Source organism: Galleria mellonella, unplaced genomic scaffold, assembly GCF_026898425.1.
Source record: "Galleria mellonella isolate WM207_F2 unplaced genomic scaffold, CSIRO_AGI_GalMel_v1 utg797, whole genome shotgun sequence".
NCBI lineage: Eukaryota > Metazoa > Arthropoda > Insecta > Lepidoptera > Pyralidae > Galleria > Galleria mellonella.
In genome coordinates, this window is record NW_026442156.1 from 262,587 (window position 1) to 282,945 (window position 20,359).

At 31.6% G+C, this 20,359-nt stretch overlaps 2 protein-coding genes across 5 annotated transcripts in view; one reads left to right on the forward strand and one right to left on the reverse strand.

The window, feature by feature from the left end:
- The window catches only part of LOC113522936 (choline transporter-like 2), a 29,756-nt gene extending 12,067 nt beyond the window's left edge, over positions 1-17,689 (forward strand). For 2 of the 4 annotated variants that reach the window (XM_026908788.3, XM_026908787.3), the window contains exons 2-14: positions 2,928-3,033; positions 7,064-7,186; positions 8,325-8,488; positions 9,125-9,314; positions 9,586-9,815; positions 11,546-11,711; positions 12,596-12,821; positions 13,600-13,777; positions 14,517-14,652; positions 14,933-15,086; positions 15,763-16,054; positions 16,868-17,093; positions 17,367-17,689. In XM_026908788.3, coding sequence (XP_026764589.2) covers positions 2,991-3,033; positions 7,064-7,186; positions 8,325-8,488; positions 9,125-9,314; positions 9,586-9,815; positions 11,546-11,711; positions 12,596-12,821; positions 13,600-13,777; positions 14,517-14,652; positions 14,933-15,086; positions 15,763-16,054; positions 16,868-17,093; positions 17,367-17,488 — 2,250 coding nt within the window. In that variant the 5' untranslated portion in view covers positions 2,928-2,990 and the 3' untranslated portion in view covers positions 17,489-17,689. Of the gene's footprint in view, positions 1-2,927; positions 3,034-7,063; positions 7,187-8,324; positions 8,489-9,124; positions 9,315-9,585; positions 9,816-10,427; positions 10,562-11,545; positions 11,712-12,595; positions 12,822-13,599; positions 13,778-14,516; positions 14,653-14,932; positions 15,087-15,762; positions 16,055-16,867; positions 17,094-17,366 lie in introns of all 4 variants that reach the window. The other 2 variants (XM_031914160.2, XM_026908789.3) reach the window with 2 other exon arrangements.
- A 149-nt stretch (positions 17,690-17,838) lies between these two features.
- On the reverse strand, positions 17,839-19,847 carry LOC113522938 (exosome complex component RRP4). The gene is made up of 5 exons (XM_026908792.3): positions 19,612-19,847; positions 19,279-19,516; positions 18,951-19,085; positions 18,476-18,658; positions 17,839-18,302 (listed from the first exon to the last, which is right to left on the reverse strand). The coding sequence occupies exons 1-5, from the start codon at positions 19,734-19,736 to the stop codon at positions 18,087-18,089; spliced, it is 897 nt and encodes a 298-aa protein (XP_026764593.1). The 5' UTR covers positions 19,737-19,847; the 3' UTR covers positions 17,839-18,086.
- Between the last annotated feature and the right edge of the window lie 512 nt (positions 19,848-20,359).

Genomic DNA, 20,359 nt, shown 5'->3' on the forward strand with positions numbered 1-20,359 from the left:
GATACTAGACGATAGTTAAGTACTACATTCTTTTTTTGTTGTGACAAACTACTTAAAGCCAATTATAGGAGCAGGCAGATTAAATAAAGTAAAAATAGGTTCGTTTAAAACTCAGAATTGTTATTAAAAAAAACAAACTTGTTTACTTTAAATAATATTTTCACAAATTTGTGTTACTATTTTTAAATGGCTGTGGTTGACCTTCATCGAGGAAACTAAATGCTTGCGTAATCGATTTCACATTGATTAAACACTTATGCAGACAAGTTTATTTCTACCTACTTAGGTAGGTACAACGACTTTAATTATGTAGCAAATATTCTAAATATGCAATAATGCCTTGCGATCAGTAGCAAACAGAAAGAGACATCAAACGTTGCTATTTCATTCTATCTCAGGGACTCTCTAGTGATGATGATTCTATGGATTCACTTACTACTACTCTAGAAAGGCTAATAAGGAAAAAAGACAGGAATTTTAAAATTTCCGTATTTGGGCTCATTTGTATTGTGTTGACAAAAATTATAATCCTATGTGGCGCGTCTGATAATGAAGCGTAAAAGCATTTTTTTTTAAAGATTCTCATTTACTCTACAATATATCGCAGTATCTGTATTCTGTAACGATGCGAAACGTTCAGTCGAGTTGAAATTCATTTGTGATAGATATTCATTTCTCAATACTGATAAATCAAAGGAGGCCAATTTAAAGTATTTTAATACTATCACAGTATAAACCATTGTATGAAAAGTACTTTTCATACAATGGTTTTTCAAAGGGATCTATATAACTTTTGAGGGAGGGGGAAGGGGCAAAGAGGTACCGAGCTGCCATAAAGTTGTTATCACATTTATTTTCAACCCACTGAAATAGGAGTACACCTATCCCCCGATTTACACGGTACTTGTTTTACACGTTTTCGCTTTTACACGGTTTTCCAAATAAGTTTTTTTTGTTTTTGTTTTTATCGCACTCTACTAAATGCTACTGTGTTTGAACACGTGCGCTGTGTACATATCTCACGGGGAATCCCGAGCTTATGTGCTGACTTGCTGCACATGCACACTGTGTCTGTATTTCTTCGCATAAAATTAAAGTTTTATCTACGGAAAATTGTATTTGAGTGAAATTTTCACAGTGTCAGAAAGATTTAATTTTTCAGTTTAATGTATTAAATATATTTATGTATTAAATAAAAAAACAGTGTTTGTGTAATATATTACATATTTTAACCTGTCAATGCATTTTATTTTTATTTCTGTGGACACCTAAAAATATTGAAAAAAATCACAACTGTTAAATAGCAAAATTATGCATTTTCTGCAAGCTTTTCGATTTACACGGTTTTGACATGAAAATTTTTAATTTTCGATTTACACGTTTTTCTCAGGAACGTATCTACCGTGTAAATCGGGGGATAGGTGTACATTAAAACTAAATTAATTTGGTTTTAATCTCCTCCTTTTGAAAGAGAATTGACTTGTACAATTTTAGCCAAATTTGATTAAATTGACTAAATTTTGCCTAAATCTTTCACAGTTGCCTCACACGACTGGATTGACTTACTGTTTTTGTGGAGTCGAATCGAGTGGCGTAGAACTTAGAATTTAGTCGAATTTACAGTTCAGAATTAAAAATTTAGAATTTTAATTTTAGAATTATAAATTGAGAATTAAGAATTTTTATTTTAGAATTGAGAATTTAAAGGTAAAAATTTACAATTTAGAAAAGTCTAAAGTATTTAAATTTGCAATACAAAATTATTTAATAACGATATCCATACCAAAAATTTGAAAACAGGAATAGTCAAAATGAGAGTCTTCTCGTGTGAAAAAAATTAACAACCGTTGCGACTAATGTTACATGGCAAAAGATTTCTATGGGCGATAAACCATTTTATAAAGACTACACTGTGGAAGTACTTTATAGTGTTAATAAACTCCATAGTTGCTTAATTTTAATAACTTATTTCCGTCTATTAAATAAAAACAACTAACTGTGTTTGCCTATCTATCAACGTATAGAAAAAATTATTGCGTCTAGAAATTTGAAATTTTGCTCAGAAGATCCGGATAGATAAACTGAACATAATAATATAAAAAAAAAGTCTAGAAAAAAAACAAAAATTAACCTGAATTAAATTATTAGTCCAAACAAAGTCAAAAATTGCTAAATAAATATGTATTATCAGAATTCTGCTTAAGTAAAATTGGAACACCATTACATGTACAAACCTACGTTATTTGGGGGGGGAAGGGATTGTTAGTAATAGAGACTGAGAATCCCATTGCTAGCAATATACCCAATCAGGTCGACCTCCTCGCGGTTCCCCCTGGAAACTATCGTGGTTAATTCCTGATGAATTCATCATGATGGGCTAACTGGCCTCTTTTCATTCTCATCTATCACCCTTCACTGGTGCTCCGCCAGCGTATCCCGTTAGCGCAGGCGGGACTACCATACCATTTTCACCCATCAAAAAAAAAAAACCTACGTTATTTTTATTAATTCATTCTATTAGGTATTAAATAATAAATATTCATTTACCCAAAACAAAATCTGAATTATATGTAATCTAATTTTGTTTAAAGATTAGATAAAGATGATTCAGATTATACTAAAAATATTTAATGCATCAGCTAAACTCATACATTAAAATATACTATGAAAATGTGCTCATTCGTCAATATTCACGTTGGTCATGCGTGATTTATGTACTTAGGTATTATATAACAAACTATGAGAACAATATTGCCATAGTATAATTATCAACTATTAATACATGAATATTACGTTTCATCATTTCACTTCTGCTAAATAAACTCTTGTTCGTACTTATCATTGATAACGAATCATTATCATGACAATATTCACTTGAAGCACTATTCTACTTTTATATGTATCTAAAAATTACTTACACATGGCAGGAATTCATATGACGTGTTACTGTAATATTTCGACAACAATACCTGTGTAGTGTGTGTAGTGATATGGGGTGCTGTGGAGACTGTTGCATACTACCGAAAGAATCCAGTAAGTTTTAAGTAAGTTATGTAACACTGCTATACTAATCTTTACATAGATAAACTATATTTTTTTTTTGTATTCTCCGTTTATTATTATTTGTTATTGGCAGCAGACTCCTTGTTTATGCGACAATGAAAAATAACTGAATCGTTTATCAACGTTGAGAACTGTATTCGACATGTTTATTTATAAAGGTTTTTTTTTTAATGAGTGATAATGGAATGGTAACCCCGCCTGCGCTATCGGTATACGTTGGCAGGGTACCAGTGAGGGATGATAGGTGACGATGAAAACAGGTCAGTTAGCCCATTGTGACGAATTCCACTAAAATTAACCATGATGGTTTCCAAGAGAAATCGCGTGGAGGTCGACCTGATAAGGTGTATTGGGTCAGTTAAACCCCATTACTAACAATCCCTTTCCCCCTATTTTTAAAGGTTTTGTTTAAGAAAATTATATCAATTTACTTATACAGCTAGTTTGTCTTATTGATATCTTTAAGTACCTTAATTACTTAAATATTAATAATAGAATAATTAATAAATAGGTACTTAACGCATAATTATCTAATGTCTTTACTGGCTTTTACCCGTGTCTTCGTCCGTGTGTGGCCGAATATGTTTACCAAAATAAAAAGCCTATAACGTTCTCCCTCCATTATTGTATTTGTATACTAAATTTTATACTGATATGTAAACCTTGACAAACAAACGCACTTTCATATTTATAATATTATATAGTTAAAAGTAATAAAATACCTAAGTAACTAGTTATATTATTAGAAAGATAATGTTCTGTGACGAAAAAAGATAATCCAACTACTTAGAATTAAACATATATTTTTATATATTTTTTACAATTTAATTTATTACCTATTAGCATTTAGCTTTGATGTACGACAATACATAGATAAAATTATTTGTTTTAAATTTTTTAAACATGATTAAACTGACGTCCCTTGTCTTAAAAGACGCACTACAATTAACCTGTGAGCTGCGAGGATGGTTGTTGTAGAAATAATAACACCAGAAAAATAGTGAACTCGTGTACTTGTTAAAAACACATAATATATAACCTAAACTAGTTATAATATCTCTTTTATATTAACTGCTACGTGCTAATATGGGATAAAATATTAGGAAGTTATTTCATACAATTTCTATGTTCATGGAACGTGTCATAATTTACGTTACCATATCACAAAGCTACAACACTCTGAAGTAAGTAGTCATTAAGATTACGGGTAAATATACTGTATTAATACAGTAGTTTAATGGTAGAGAACTCTAGGTAGATTATGACTATTTAAAGAGTACCTACATCAAATAATGGAATAATTTCCAATACTGAAACAGGAAAACAGTTATTGCTATTACATTGTAGACACAACATCTAATTTTAAACTTTCGCTTTGTTAACACATATTTAAATACACTATCAGGACTTAATATGACGCAATTGCAAGTAAATAGTACCTAAATACCTGATTTTAATGTCGATTGTGTATTTAAAATAGACATAATAAATTATTGTTCTTTTGCAGTAGACGAATAATATTTTATGTGGTGTACCTATATAAAATATTTTAAATAACCTAATCGCTAATAACTCTTTTTGTTCCCCCTCGTTTGCGTAAAAACTATGTATATATTTTATGTAACTCCTTTGCCGTTTCAATAATACTTTCAATAAAGAATTCTATGATTAGATCTCTTTTATATATCTCTTAGTATTCTGAAATTTAAATTCATTAAAAAATTTGTAATATCCAACTAAATTGGAACTTCTTTTTTTAAAACTTTGGTATTTTAGTTTGTTATGTATAGGTACATACATATATATGTTTCATGCGCATCTTCATAACATTTCTTTAATAATAACTATTAGATTTACGATACTTTTATTGGCACTATGAACGTCTTTTGTTGTTAAATTAAACTATAATGTGTATTAGGTATATTATAATTATACACGAGTGCTTGTTGCAATAAATAAGTAGAAAAAAAAACAATAAATAATTCATTCGATGTAACGAATTACACAAAATTCTACCACCAGTATCAACAATGGCTAGCTTGCCCCTACTAGATCTAAAGATTGTTAAGTACGTATCAAAGATTCAGATTTGCGATTTTTTAAGGAAGAATTGTTTTATAGTGTCACGGTTATTAAGAGTAATATGTTCGTCACACATTTTTGTTTGAAGAATACATATATGTAATATACATATAAGAATACATATAAGTGTCATAAACAGCTATAACAGTGACAAATAGCACTCCTATATACAGACTAAAATTGCAATTATTAGTATTTTTCTAAACTCTATCAATGAAATTATAAATTTTTAGAGTTCCGTAACTCAAAAAGAAATACGGAACCCTTACTGGATCACTATGTTGTCCATCTGTCTGTTCGTTTGTAAAGACCTTTTTTTCTCAGGAACGTGTAAAGATATCATGCTGTAATTAATATCAAATACTCAGGTCTACAATATCTTGAATCTATGAAAAAATCAAACTTCTAAGTTAACGCGATCAAAAGATACGATCATTGATAGCGTATATTTTGTCATTTGCAAGGGAATCAATCTACATAGTATTTCCCGTTGACCTACAGACCTGTAGATACATCAGCGGTCCCGTTTGCATTTGGCAGATTTTTTCAAAAGAAATACTTCCATACTACATGTAATTTAACAACACAACGAGTCGTCTTATTTGCGGATAAAAGTAAAAGACATTAACAAATTAGGCATATTAATATATAAATCTATCTATATTGATATATAAAGCAGAAGAATTTGTTTAATCGCTCTAATCTGTGTTACTACTGGTCGAATTTAAAAATTTCTTTTTGCATTTGATAGTTCATGTCTTGAGGACGGTTATAGGCTATTCCACATCATGATACAAATAAAGCCGCGGAATATAGCTAGTAATATATAAGGTTAAACCAAAATCATTTGTATCCCTTTAAGATTAGGTATGTTTTAAGTGAAAATGAATATTTTTTCTAAGAAATTTCTACGACAAAAACATTCAATACATATCACTGCAAGGCCTGCAACACATATGTTGATTCCAATGTATCTGTCTATTTTTATTACCGTCTTGCTTGTATTTGATTGTCGTGTATAAATAAAAACTGACTTTATTTAGGTTAATGTGTAATCAAGTTAGATAACAGTTTTAAATATCTACATTATGAACATATTTTTGTAGTTCAATGGCAGAAGTCAACTATTTAAACAATTTTAAGGTAGATATCCACACATTGCAATAAACATATTCTAACTAATAATTGCCGTGTAGTTCCAGCAAAGACTGGGCCATCCCTTCCTTTCTCGTGGGTGTCGTAATAGGCGACTAAGGGAACTTAACGGTCAAGAGATAGGCAGCAGCATCCCTCTTAAAATACAACCAAATGCGAAACTGCGATTGCCAATCCGCCTACCAATCGTGGCAACTACTAGCAAAATTTCCCAATGATAAATTGCCATAAGAACCGACCCCGTTCCTTATGGCAGTCTTTGGAGGTAGCCTGTGTTCAGCAGTGGACAGATAACTGATAAGAAGATCTAATAAACTAATATAATTTGGTCACTACGTATTATTATTCTGTATCTGTACAAACTAAACTTACTTACCTGTACAATTCTTTTGGTTCAATGGCAAAAGCCATATTTTAAGATAATTTTAATTAAGATATGGTAATTTTTTTTATTGTGCTTGTATTCTTAATATGTATGTTTTTTTTTTATTATTTATACAAACAATAAATATATAATAAATTACATTATGAAAACAGATAATGTTATTATATAACAGATGATATACGTGTACTCGTGTACCAATTTTCTTTTAAATCCATTGATCCGTTTAAGCGTGATTGAATAACTAAGACATTTTTGTCTATAATATAATATATAGTACCCAAGCATATATCAATATATCTCATTTAAATAAGTAATAAACTCTGTAAATAGGTTATAAATCCCGTCACATGTAATCAAACTCCTTTCTTTTAATTTCAGGAGAGCCGATACGATATGATCCGAATTTCAATGGACCAATACACAAGCGATCTTGTACAGACATCATCTGGCTACTTGCATTCATACTATATATTTGTCTATGGGGTTACGTAGGTTATTATGGTATGTATGTAAACCTTTTATTTAGGGATTATATTTTTATACAAATTAACAATAGACCTCCACGTTTCCTAATTATTTGCGTAAATTATTTTGACTAGGTTATTTTTATGCACATGGAATGGTAAACAAGCTAATGACCTGAAGGGAAAAAGGATTGTTAGTGATAGAGTCAAACTGCCCCATTGCTAATAATATACCCAATCAGGTCGATGTCCATGATTCCCCTTGAAAATTTGTAATTGTTAAATTCGTCACGATAGGCCAACTGGCCTATCTGACTTTATCCTCATCTATCATCACTCACTAGAGCCCCTCCAGTAGCGCAGGTGAGGTCACTACTTCAATTTCATCTGTTAAAAAATAAGAATTACCAACTTGATGAAAATCGGTGACCGTTCCGTATAATTAGGAACAGCACTACATAATACACTGTAACGCCCATTATACCCCTCATGCGTTGTCATTCCGGAAGACTTAAGGTATTATAACCTCATATACCCTGTAATAAATAAATTTTCTGAATTTGATATTTTATGGGTCTAAATTATCTTGTCATATAAGTAATAATAAATAAATAGCTAAAATATAAATAAATGTTTTTGATAAAATTGAAATTTTGTCCTTTTATATTTGAAACGAGGAATAGTACTTAATAAGCGCTAATTATTCTATGCATATTAAGAACTTGTTTCATGTATATAAAATCTTGTAAGTTGGATAAACTTTTTAGTTAAAAAAGCAAAGAGATATTTTTGATTGAAAGTGCCTAAAAATCTTAAAAAAAAAGTTATAACATTCGAGATTAATGCCAAGATCTGACCCATTATGAGTGATGGTATAATGAGCTTTTTAGTAACCCGTTATACACATATACTAGGTTGTCTAGAAGAGATTGCTTTAGCGGTAAGACCACTTTTTGTACTTTAGAAGTGTATATACATTTGTATTATTCCTTCAGTGGTGAAATGAAGAGTAAATAAAAGAATAATAATTTGTTTTTTAACGCTACGCAATTTTTATGTTATTACTTTTTAAGGTCCATCAAGCTTCTAATAATATATACATTTTATATATAAGTAAGGTACATAAGAAAACCTGTGACAGTATTTTATATCTTTTCCAATGTAATATTATTCAGGTAAAACACATGGAGACATTGAAACATTATTGGCGCCTATGGATTCAATGGGCCGTCGGTGCGGCCTTAATTCATACGTTGAAGACAAAAAGTACTTAGTGTTCTTCGATATTTCACAATGTCTGCGACCCGATACCGCCATCGCAGGCTGTCCTACGACACAGGTAATCTTCTAAAAATACTTTTAAAAGTAAGCAGTTTCAGATCAGTTAAAAATCATAAGACTACGAACCGCAGGTCCGAAGAATGAATCAAGCCAATTATTTAAATTCATGTTATTTAAATCATTTAAAGAATTATTGCTATTCGCTCTATGATTTGGAGAGCAAGTAAATAGACTTTAAAACGGACGGATTGATCCCTGTTCAAGTTATAAACTTTTTCCCTATTATTATTTAGTAGGTTATTGAGTAACAAACATGCAAATTAACATCTAACTAATTAAATATCTATATAAATGTTCACGTTTATAATAGTAATAGGAATATTGTTGATATTTCAGCATGTCGGATTAGCATGAGTTCCTTTGTTAATTTGTTTCAACATCGATCGTTTGTTTCAAAATCGATTCCCCTTAAAGGATGAGCATTTTAATTTTTTAAGATTTGTAATAAAAAGTACTCTAATCCTGACTAATATTTATATATGTTTGTGTTTCCACTTGTTTGTACGTGTATTATGTGGGATAAAAAAAAACGTATGCAAATTTTTGCGCAAATGAAGTAGCGGGTAAAAACTAGTAACATAATAAAATCATAATACCTATTTTGTATTATAATAATATTTTTCTGATGTTTCAGGTTTGCGTCAAAGAATGTCCAAAAAATACAATACTCTTCGATACCCAGCTGACACCTGCATCTTTCGAGACCATGAAGAGTAGCATGGTTTGCACCATCGATGTAAACATGAACACGCTGACTTATGAACAAGCAAAGAGACATATACAGGACGGGGCATGTGCCAAATATGTATTGAAAAGTCAGCCAGGTAATTTGACAAATATTACCGGTTTTGTTTTAGATTTTCTTACTTATCTAAATAAATTTATGTGTTTAATAAGAACCCAACAAATGTAAGAGCCCCATTATTAGCTTACGTTTTACGGGATTACCTATACCTAGTTTCTTACAAGATAATTAAATACGTATAATTGATTTTCATTTTAAATTAATTCAAAATTGGTCAAAATTGTAAAAGTTTCTCCATCTAATTGAAGTTTGTCTGGACAAATTGGTCAAAATTATTAACTGAACTTCAGTATTGTTCCGCTGCATCGGCGACCTATCTACCATGCCGCAATGTAAGGAGGCTACAACGACAGCTAGCTCCATATGGGGACACACCGGTAGCGGTGGCACCTGCGTGCGGAACCCCAAAGAGGCACAGAAATCGTTATTCAACAGTGCGACAGCTCTCGACTCATATGTGGGCTGGATTGCCGCTAGCTGGGTGACATTCTTTACGAGCAACGAACGAGATACCCACGTTGTAGGTATCAGCCGGTCCCACAAATTGCCTTGCACGTAAAACCTGACTTCAATGTTTTAACCTTAGATTATATAGATAGTGTCTCCATAGAAACGCTTTAAGAAAAACGAGTCAACTTTTTCATACAATTTTGCGTGATAAATAGTTATGAGTGATTCCTTTATAACGTCTATATTTATTTTGTCTTATAATTTCTGCATCTTTTTAATGCGTAAACGCTTATTTTATTTATTAAATAATACAGTAAGATACATTTTATGCGTAAGTATATAGAACAGTGACAAAAACCAAGTCGGCTAATTTGACAATTAGCTAATAAAAAGTTGATCCGTTCTTGAGCCTCGATGTTCTATCTATATAATCTAAGGTTTTAACATAACCTAACCGGCATGATTCACCTGACTAATACGTAGGTATAAATAATCGACACTAATTAAATTAACATTCGATTAACTGCACCAGTAGGGTAACCGAGTAGTTATATCCTTCGCACGGTTTCCAATTTCCATTGTGCCTCTCTTATTCATGAATTAGCATGTAAGATCTAACATTACAAATCCAATTTACAATAAATTACAAACTAATCACCTGCGTGTTCGATGCATGAAACAGTCTTCCGCCGGTGCTTAGTCAACGTTACCGAAGCTTTGGAAATGGTGGAGGAAATATATAACGCTACTGTAGGACACGGGCTCGACGCAGATCAATTGTATAAACACGTCAACAATATAGGCAATATCAATGAGGTACGCAATCAGAAATACATATATTAGAGCGCTTAATTTTTCTTAAAATAAGTTTATCAATTGCTAAGTAAACCTTATTTGGCCACTGTCTGTCTGTTACGAAAAAATAGAAAAAAAAAAGCTAAATCAATATTGTACCTCGTTACAGTGTATATTGAAGAACTAATTGTAACTTAAAAAGCGATTCCTTTAGAAAAATTCCCTACAGAGTAGGTATTTTTTTTATGGATGATAATGGAATGATAACCCCGCCTGCGCTATCGCTATACACTGGCGGAGGAATGATCGGTAAGGATTTAAAGGCAGGTCAGTTAGCCCACCGTGACGAGTTCAACGATAAATTAGTCACGATGGTTTTCAGCGAGAACCACGTAGAAGTCGACCTGATAGGTTATATTGATATCAATGAGGACTAACCTCCCCACTGATAACAATCCCTTCCCCCCACAGAGTAGGTGCTAGGCATGGGATTACTCATAATATCCACATTAATGGATAGTGATCCTATACCGAGTTCCTCTGGACATTGACGGTGGAAAAAAAATATCACTCATTTCGATAACGCCCACATCGGTCGGATATCTATTTTCGAATATGTTAAAAGTCTGTTATCCAATATTATTTTTTAGATAACAGATTTTAACATATTCGTTATTGGACTAGTACGAGTATATAGATATTGTAACAAATATATAGATATTGCTATATATTACCCACCCGTAGTAAGTACTTACCTATTTAATCCTTTATAATTGCATGTTACATGTACCTACCTACTACGCATATTACATGTACTAGTATAAATGCTTCTGACTATAGATGTTATAGATACCTACTATACACCAATAACATTATAATTCACCGAAAGAAAATCCTCTAACTTTATTAATAGCTATTATTTAAAAATAGGTATATTCATAAATAATTTCTTGGAGTATTCATACAAAAGTTTTCACATAACAGTAATGTCTTGTGTGTTTACAGTTGTCGGCGCAGATAGTGCAAGACTTGGTACAGTCGCGGTGGTACATGGCGGGCGGAGTGGTGGCCGTGATTGTCATCTGTTTCATATATATTTGCCTGCTGCGGTGGGTGGTCGCCCCCGTAGTATGGTTATCCATCGGTGGATTTTTCGCATTGCTCGGATTTGGTAATAGATCAATACATTTTATTTATGAAATCAAATTAATCTACAGAATGAAATAAAAGTCGTTAGCCATAATTTACCCATACTATAGAATGTAGAAGGACAAATTTTGCGAAATGAAAACTAAAAAAATGCAAAAAAATTTGAAACTCCATATTACGCAGCGTGTCTAATTGTCAAGTTATTATGGAAAGTTCAAAACTTTTTGTTTATGGACCCACGTCGGTTTGAAGAAATTAACGATTTCGATTCCACCTTAAACAACTTTCATTAGCTTAGGAGTGCCACGACCCATAAAATAAATTATTTATGTCCCATTGCTGAACACGGGCCTCTTCTATTAAAATGTTATGTATACTGATATTCCTTTAAAGTTTCTTCCTCTTGATTCCCTTTTATCACACCATGGGATTGAAAATGAGTGGTGACATATATTCTTATTCTGTCACCACACGAACATGACCATCATAGTAGTAGTAGTAGTCCTAATACTTACACAATTTGTAATGTTTATAGGTGAGAGATCATGCGGACCATTTACTTGAATTCCAATTTTGTGATATTAAAAAACATGATTTTACATTAGATTAAATCGATTATTTTTTGTTTTTGCATTGTGAATTAATGAATGTACTTAAGAACTCATTACCTAGATGTATGAGAAAGTCTTGGTTATTTACCAATTTATTGACCGCTCTTATTACAATACATAATTCAAAATTCTCTTCCAGTAAAATTTTGGAAAAAACAAATTTGATATGCAGTATTATAATTGTGTATTACGATTTTTACCAACTTATAATATCGCTTTGGTATTAGAATAGGAATACGTATCAAACTTCGATATAAAATTATTAGATATTGACGAAATTCTTTTCCAATTTCAGCGGTTTACTTGTGCTACAAGAACTACAAGTATTACCTCGATAACCCAATACACATGTCGTCGACTACCAACCTTCTGGGCTACACGCAATCCATGTTCACTAAACACCAAACATGGCTGGCCATCCTTATCATCGCTGCCATTACACTTGTCGTAATGTTGCTCATAGTGATATTCTTGAGGGGACGCATAGTTATTGCCATAGCGCTTATACGGGAGGGAAGCAAGTGAGTATATATCAAATTGATAACAATGAATGGAGGAAAATTGATCTAGTACAAGTTTATTTTTAGTATAGACAGTCTAAAAATATATTACAGACTGCATATGTTATTATGTTTTTTTAATATAAAATCATACTTAGTACGCGTGGATTTCAGAAGTGGATTTTACCAGAGGGAAACTTTGTACAAAAGTCGAATGCTTGGGTACCTCTGTTCTATTCGTGTTTCAACCGTAAAGAAGTTATGTTTGCATGGCTGTGGTTTGAAGGGTGGGATATGGCGTGAATTTACTGGGTACGGAGGAATAACACCTGAGTCCTCAGGAATGGCAACGCATGGGGGTATCATGGGCGAAACAGTATACTCTGTTATGTCCATGGTACAGCTCATGTCTATAGGCGACAGTTACCACTTTTCATCAGATGGGCCGTCAGCTTGTTTGCCATTCTAAGTTGTATAAAAAAATGATGCAAAACCAATGAAACAGATCACTTTTAGATTTCGTATCATTATAAAACATACACCTGACCGTATTGAGCAGGAATAAAACCACATCCAATTTGGTGCAATATTTTTCCGTGATGCTGGAACAAATATATAAATAGACAAAATTTCTAAAGTTTTGCATTCTATTCCCTTGTTAAAATATGTCATATTATTTTTTCTTAAATGTCTACGATGTACAAACATAGACTCATTACAGTTTTATTTCTCGAAGTAATGTTTTGTGTGTATAATAAAAACTGTTATGTGTTCACATTTAACAATCGATTTATTCCAGGGCCGTTACCGCTATCAAAACAACTGTTTTCTTCCCAATATTCCCGTGGATCTTACAGTGTTTTGTAATCGCATATGGCGTCTTCGTACTTATGAGTTTGATTTCTATTGGTGAATCTACATTCAAGGTGGTCAATCTTAAGAATGATACAAATTGTCAATGTAGCAGAAATTATACGGTGAGCGAAATACATATTCTACTAATACAATAAGTACTTATGTATTAGTGTATTATGTTAGGTATTTATTTATACTAATTGGTACCGATTATAAATATGAAAGTTTATAGTTTGCACGTTATTCTATTATGATTACGGATGAAAAGTACAGGTACTAATACAGGTGGGCTGTATTCTGGATACTTTACAATGCCCAGGAATTACTAGTACAACACATGTTGAAAAACATACTCTGGCAGACGGTGTATCGTGATCCCCGTAGATAGTTATTTATTATATGTGCCCATAGTGTCCCATTTATGTCTGTTTATGTTTATATTTGGTACCACTATCCATAGCAGACCCCCAGGTTTGTCACTCCAAGATCTACAAAAAAATTCACAGATAAGCAACTTCCATCGTGACACTATAAAAATAGTCCCGTACTTTAGCTAGGAATAAAACCTACCAATTATAGAAAGCATCAGCAAAATCTGTTCATACTTAGTTTAAATATAACATAACTACAAAGATGCAAAATTATATATTAAATATCTACATATGAATATAGGTAGATATATAGACATAAAATATGCTAACATACCAATAAAGTAGTAAAGGCAGCATAGATTAAGGATATATAATATAATTAGTATTATTTTAAAAATTAATTAGGTATCTATATATTTTTGTTTACATTTGTTTAATGTACTAATAGTTACTCTCTACCAAATAGTCTGAACTAAAATAATAATTTCAGGATTACACAAATTGCAATCCGCTTGAATTCTCGTCGAGTTGTCGCGACAGTAGCAGCGGATCACCACAGGCTTGCAAACTCGCCTCTTGCCATTTTACAGGACTGGAGGGCCCACATGTCATCATTTACTTGCACTGTTAGTAAAGACATAGTTCTACACATATTTAAACGTCCCAATATGAAAGGCGAGAAGGGATTATTAGTAATAGGGACTAGCAGTCCCGTTACTAGTGTAGTATGTATAAGTTATAAGTATACCACTTACTTATTTCCCGTCAGCGTATATAACTGTATAACACAGAATAATATTTAATAATATTTTAACATCAGGGGAAAAGGTATTAATAAGTAGATCTAATTGCCCCAGTGCTAGCAATAAACTCTACCAGGTTGGCTTATATATATTTTGTTTACAGTGGTGAATTTACTGGGCTTTTTCTGGATGATGTTTTTCATCAGCGGTGTGTCCGATATGATGCTCGCAAGTACATTTTCTACATGGTATTGGACGTTTAAAAAGAAGAACCTTCCATTCTTCACTCTCACATCTGGCATATGCAGAACTATTCGGTGAGATTCTGAATAATGTATAACTGTAGGGAGTCAAGTAGTACAGTAGCATTATTATCAGATAACAGCAGGATGGTTTGCAATTCATCGCGGGTATCTATGTACGCTTACTACAAATGATAAATACAACAGTGTAAAGAACTATTTTTATAAGACGTCCACTAAACAGGTTTCGATAAAAAAATACACCCCGAATTAATATATAATCGTTCAAGAATTGCCAAGGCATTGAAGCGCTGGTGATTCCTTAAACTGTGACAATACCATGTTTGTATATCTGGTATTTTATATTTCGTTATAACATTCAAGCTATTGAACGGATTTTAATCGTTGAAATTTTTTGTGATTTGTCATGATCATGAAAGTTCCAGAGGAAAATCACATAATAACAATAAAACAGAATAAGTAGGGCACATATATATATATATATGGAAATGTAATTTGATGTAAATCCACCCATAAGGTTACTTATGAGTACAATATGACTATTATTAAATTTTAGTGGTTGAATACACAGTGGGTCTTAATATTATAAAAATACATTTGTTATCAGATCAATAAATAATAATAGGCAACTACTTATTTAAATATTGAGGAGTAAGATCTTTAACGATGTAATTGTCGTCCCTTTTTTCAATTAATGTGCCCATGTAAATCCATTTACTTGCTTCACCAGGTATCATTTAGGTACAGTTGCCTTTGGGGCACTTATCATCGCCATAGTACGAGTAATAAGAGTGATTCTAGAGTACGTTGATCACAAGCTGAAGAAGTTTGACAACGCCTTTACGCGCTGTGTACTGTGCTTTTGTAAATGCTGCTTCTGGTGCTTAGAGAATTTCTTAAAGTTTATCAACAAAAATGCGTATATTATGTGCGCAGTACATGGAAATAACTTCTGTACGAGCGCAAGAGACGCTTTCTCTTTGCTTATGAGGAATATTATTCGCGTAGTAGTATTGGACAAGGTGAGTTCTCAAATTTCAAATTGATTTACAAATCTAAATTATTGTAATTAGAGTTCCGCATCAACCACCTTAAGGAACCTTTACGATGCGAATTTGTACGTTGGTCCGTCCGCCCGTCACAGTTCTGTATCTTAGCAACTACTAATGCTATCGATTTGATATAGTTTTATACGTATTGCAATGAAAATAATTAAAAAATATATTTTTATTTTCTTTGCTAGGGGGATTTAAAAAGAGAACAGAAATTTAAAAAATTGACCTACTAGTCCAAGTGGGGTTTTATATGAATGAGCTTCAGTTGTACGTTTTATAACTGATTTGTATTTAATATTATTTACATTGTTTAATTATGATCGAAAATGTGAGAAAAATACCAACCCCCTCCCTCCTTACCTCCAAAGGGGCGAAAAATCTAAAATAATTATAGTTGATAAAGGTAGACGTAAATATAACAGTCCTTTTTTAACCAAAAAGAAATTACGAATTGTATCTATTTGGTATACACATGCAATAAAAGTCATTTTATCACATATTTATATATTTATATACGGAACTGTCGACGTGAGTTCGATTCGCACCTGACCAATTTTTTTTTATCGAACGCATTGAAATAGTTCTTGACGAGTTATATTATATTCATCTATAAAATTTAATGCCGATTTAAAGACAGTATAGTATCTAGTGATATCACTATTTTATCTCAAGCAAAAAGCTTAGCAGCAAAAATATATCGGGAGAGAGGTACTTATGCAAAGAACTTTGTAGAAACACATTTCTCTGTTGTAATATAATAATCTATATTATTATCAACAGGTAACGGACTTTATATTTTTCCTGTCCAAATTATTGATCTCAATCGGTGTGGGTTTCGCTGTGTACTACCTCTTGCAGTGGAACTACGTATATGAAGTGACGCAAGGAGCGCGTCTCCACTATAACTACATTCCTGCTATTATATTAAGCATTATTACATACCTCATATGCTCCATTTTCTTCAATGTTTACTCAATGGCTGTTGACACACTATTCCTTTGTTTCTGTAAGTATTTTGTTCATAATCTATCTAATACTAAAATAATAAAAGGTATTCTGAAAATTCTGGACATGGCTGATTAAATTAACAAATTAAAAATTAGTTCCTTGTAAAAATTCCTGTATGAGACAATGTTAGATAAAATATGTTTGAAAACTTCCTTTATAAGTATACTATAGATGTTAATTAATTTCATAATTATGAACTCAAGACAAATTCGAATTTAAAAAAATCTTTTCTTAGATAATTTTGAATAATAAAATTATGATATTTTTACAGTGGAAGACTGTGAAAGAAATGATGGATCACCAGAGAAACCTTATTTTATGTCTAAAAATTTGATGAAAATACTGGGAAAGAGAAACAGGAAATCAGATAGTGCCAAACATGTTGATAACTAAGTGATACAAGAGTTGTGAAATTCCAAGTAGATCTACCTGTGATTAATTATATTACAAACTTATGAATCACTAATTGTGAATTTATTATACACGAAATCAAGACCATGTGGTCAGTTCCAGGAGAGCTTCCAGAGGCTTCCAGAGGATGTTCTAGACATTCTCAAAATAATAATATTTCTAAAAAAAGTTCAGTTTAAAATGCCAATTCTTTTAATGATACTTTCCATCGTTAATGATAATAACCAGATAATATATATCTGACCAAATTATTTTTTATGTAATATGATAAATTCGAGCACCTCATATGCAGTATTTTATAATAAGTTATTATGATATAAAAATGCCAAATGTTAAATAAAGTAATATAATTAGATTTTTAGATATAATAACAATGTTCTATTATTGTAACTGATTTTAAAAATTTTATATTTGATATACTACTTTGTACTTTATACTATATTTATGTGTATAAAATCAAAATTGTGATTTTTATGGTTCATACTTTTTATAATGATTCTGTACTTCTCACTTAATTTATAATAATGTGATAATATTAATTAATAAAATATTTTTCACAAAATTTTTATGTTAATTAATTTTATTCTTCCATGATATTGTTTATTCTGTGTTGTGTTAAAAATGAAATATCCAGCATAGTTTCAGGGTCTAGAAGGTCCTTCACTGAATCATATTTTAAGCTTTCTTCATATGCAAACATTATACTAGTATCGTCCAGCATCATTTTGGAGGCTACCAATGCAGCAATGCAATTTTTCACTCTTGCCATAGTTTCCCTGTCAGACCTGCTCACAGACTGTCGAAAAGAGTAAATATTCAGTCATTATTCTTAATTATTAATAAAGACAATTTTATATGAAAAGTAATTTACAGAAGTACCACAACCTGTACACATTTAATATAGACACTGAATGATCAATACCAAAAAATTTCAAGCTTTATTTATAATCTATGAAATCTAACCCCCACCTGTTGGTCAACTGTATCATCATCCTTTTGTTCTTCCATCACCCCTTCATGATTTTGTGGACTTATCCAAATGTAGCCATTATTGCCTATGATAATTGCCACCCCACATGGTAGATTGTGAAAATGATTTTTTCTTCTTTTAATTAATGATGGATAAACTTTTACTAATGTGCCTTGTGTTAGCTGAAATAAAAAAAAATTAAAAATTAAAAAACTTCTAATTTTTCAATTGATCATTTAATAAATTAATAAGTTATAATACCATACAGTACTTAGCTTCCTTTTAAATTATTCCTTATAAACTAATTCATATATGATAACACAAAAAAGTCATATGTTTAATTACAAAAATACTACATCTACCAACTATCTAATATTTAAAGTACTACTGCCGACCGGCCTTTGTTTGGGATTCAATAGTGCTATGTATATAATATTATGTCTTAGGAGTATGTATTAAATCTTATAACTTTACCTTGCCATATTTAAGACTTCTAGTGTGCAAGGACAAGGAACCATCAGAAAACACACTTTGCACTTCTGCACTAATAAGATCACCTTCTTGAAGATGTTTCCTCATCATTTGTTCATCTTCTGCTGATCTACGACGCTGAAATCCAATATAACTATTGTGTCTCGGCATTTTAATTTTTTATTAATTAAATTGCAATATATATTTTTTTAATTGGTAGTGTAAGGAAAGATGTAGAGATGACCTCCTCTAAAGGAAAGTTGTCACAATTTGATAAAAAATAATGTATAAAGATAAGCCTGTTAATTTAACAGTAAAACTAATAACTTACTAATTCGCCTCCTGGGAGATTAACAGATGATAATTGTAGAACTGAATCTAGCCGAGAATTGGTTTCAACCTTCCATCGTCTTTGCTGCACTTCTAACACACGACCTACAACTACATCACCTATTTCACCCACATAACGACTCTTTAATGGGCGGATACAAATTAATTTGTTTACTTTTTCCATAACTCCAGCAACAGAAGCCTTGAGACAATCATCTTCAGTGTATGTCCCATGGCCACTAAAATCACAAATAAATTGTTTTAAATGCTTATACACTAAACAGTGTTTTTTAATGTTCTATTTCTGTGTAGTGCAAGTTTAGCTTGCGCTTACCGCATGAAATCCTGCATACCAGTTATAACCTCACCAGGAGTATAAAATCTAGGAGGTTCATTCATCGTAGCAACGCAATGATTAACTCTTTCGGACGCTAATCTAATTGAAACGTGGCCCGTCATATTTAATTATTAATTTCTATTAACGTATATAAAGAATGATATTTTAAAAGTAGAAAACAAAACCAAACAAAACAATGCAATGCAAAGATTAGACAGAGAGTAGTGATGCGCACTGTACTAATCCGAATAATAATTACGCAATCGATTAAATCAATTGGATTATTCGAAAGACTTTCAAATTATTCAACAATTAACTTTATTTATCCAATACTAATGTAAGCCGACTTCTAATGTCGCCCGACTACTAATATCATTCGCGTACTAATTTAATTCATTAGTAGTCGTTGATGTACGAGTCGCACGAACAAATCGAATTGAACCGATCGTTGAATTTTTTTTTGTTAATAGAAAAGAGCAAATTATTAGGAAATAATCGCGATGTATATTAGAAAGGAAAGTCGGTGATTATTGTTCCTTATTATGTATAGTACAAAATAATGTATTGGAACTTAAAGCATGTGGTCGATTTTTGTAGTAGTAGATACAGGAAAAGGACTTTGTTTTAATTAGTTACTAATTAGTAAAATCATTCGATTTTAGTATGGTTTTAATTATGTAGGCGAATGATTAAATTACTAATTATTCTAAGGAGAAAATCAATTGGTTCGCATCTCTATTAAAGA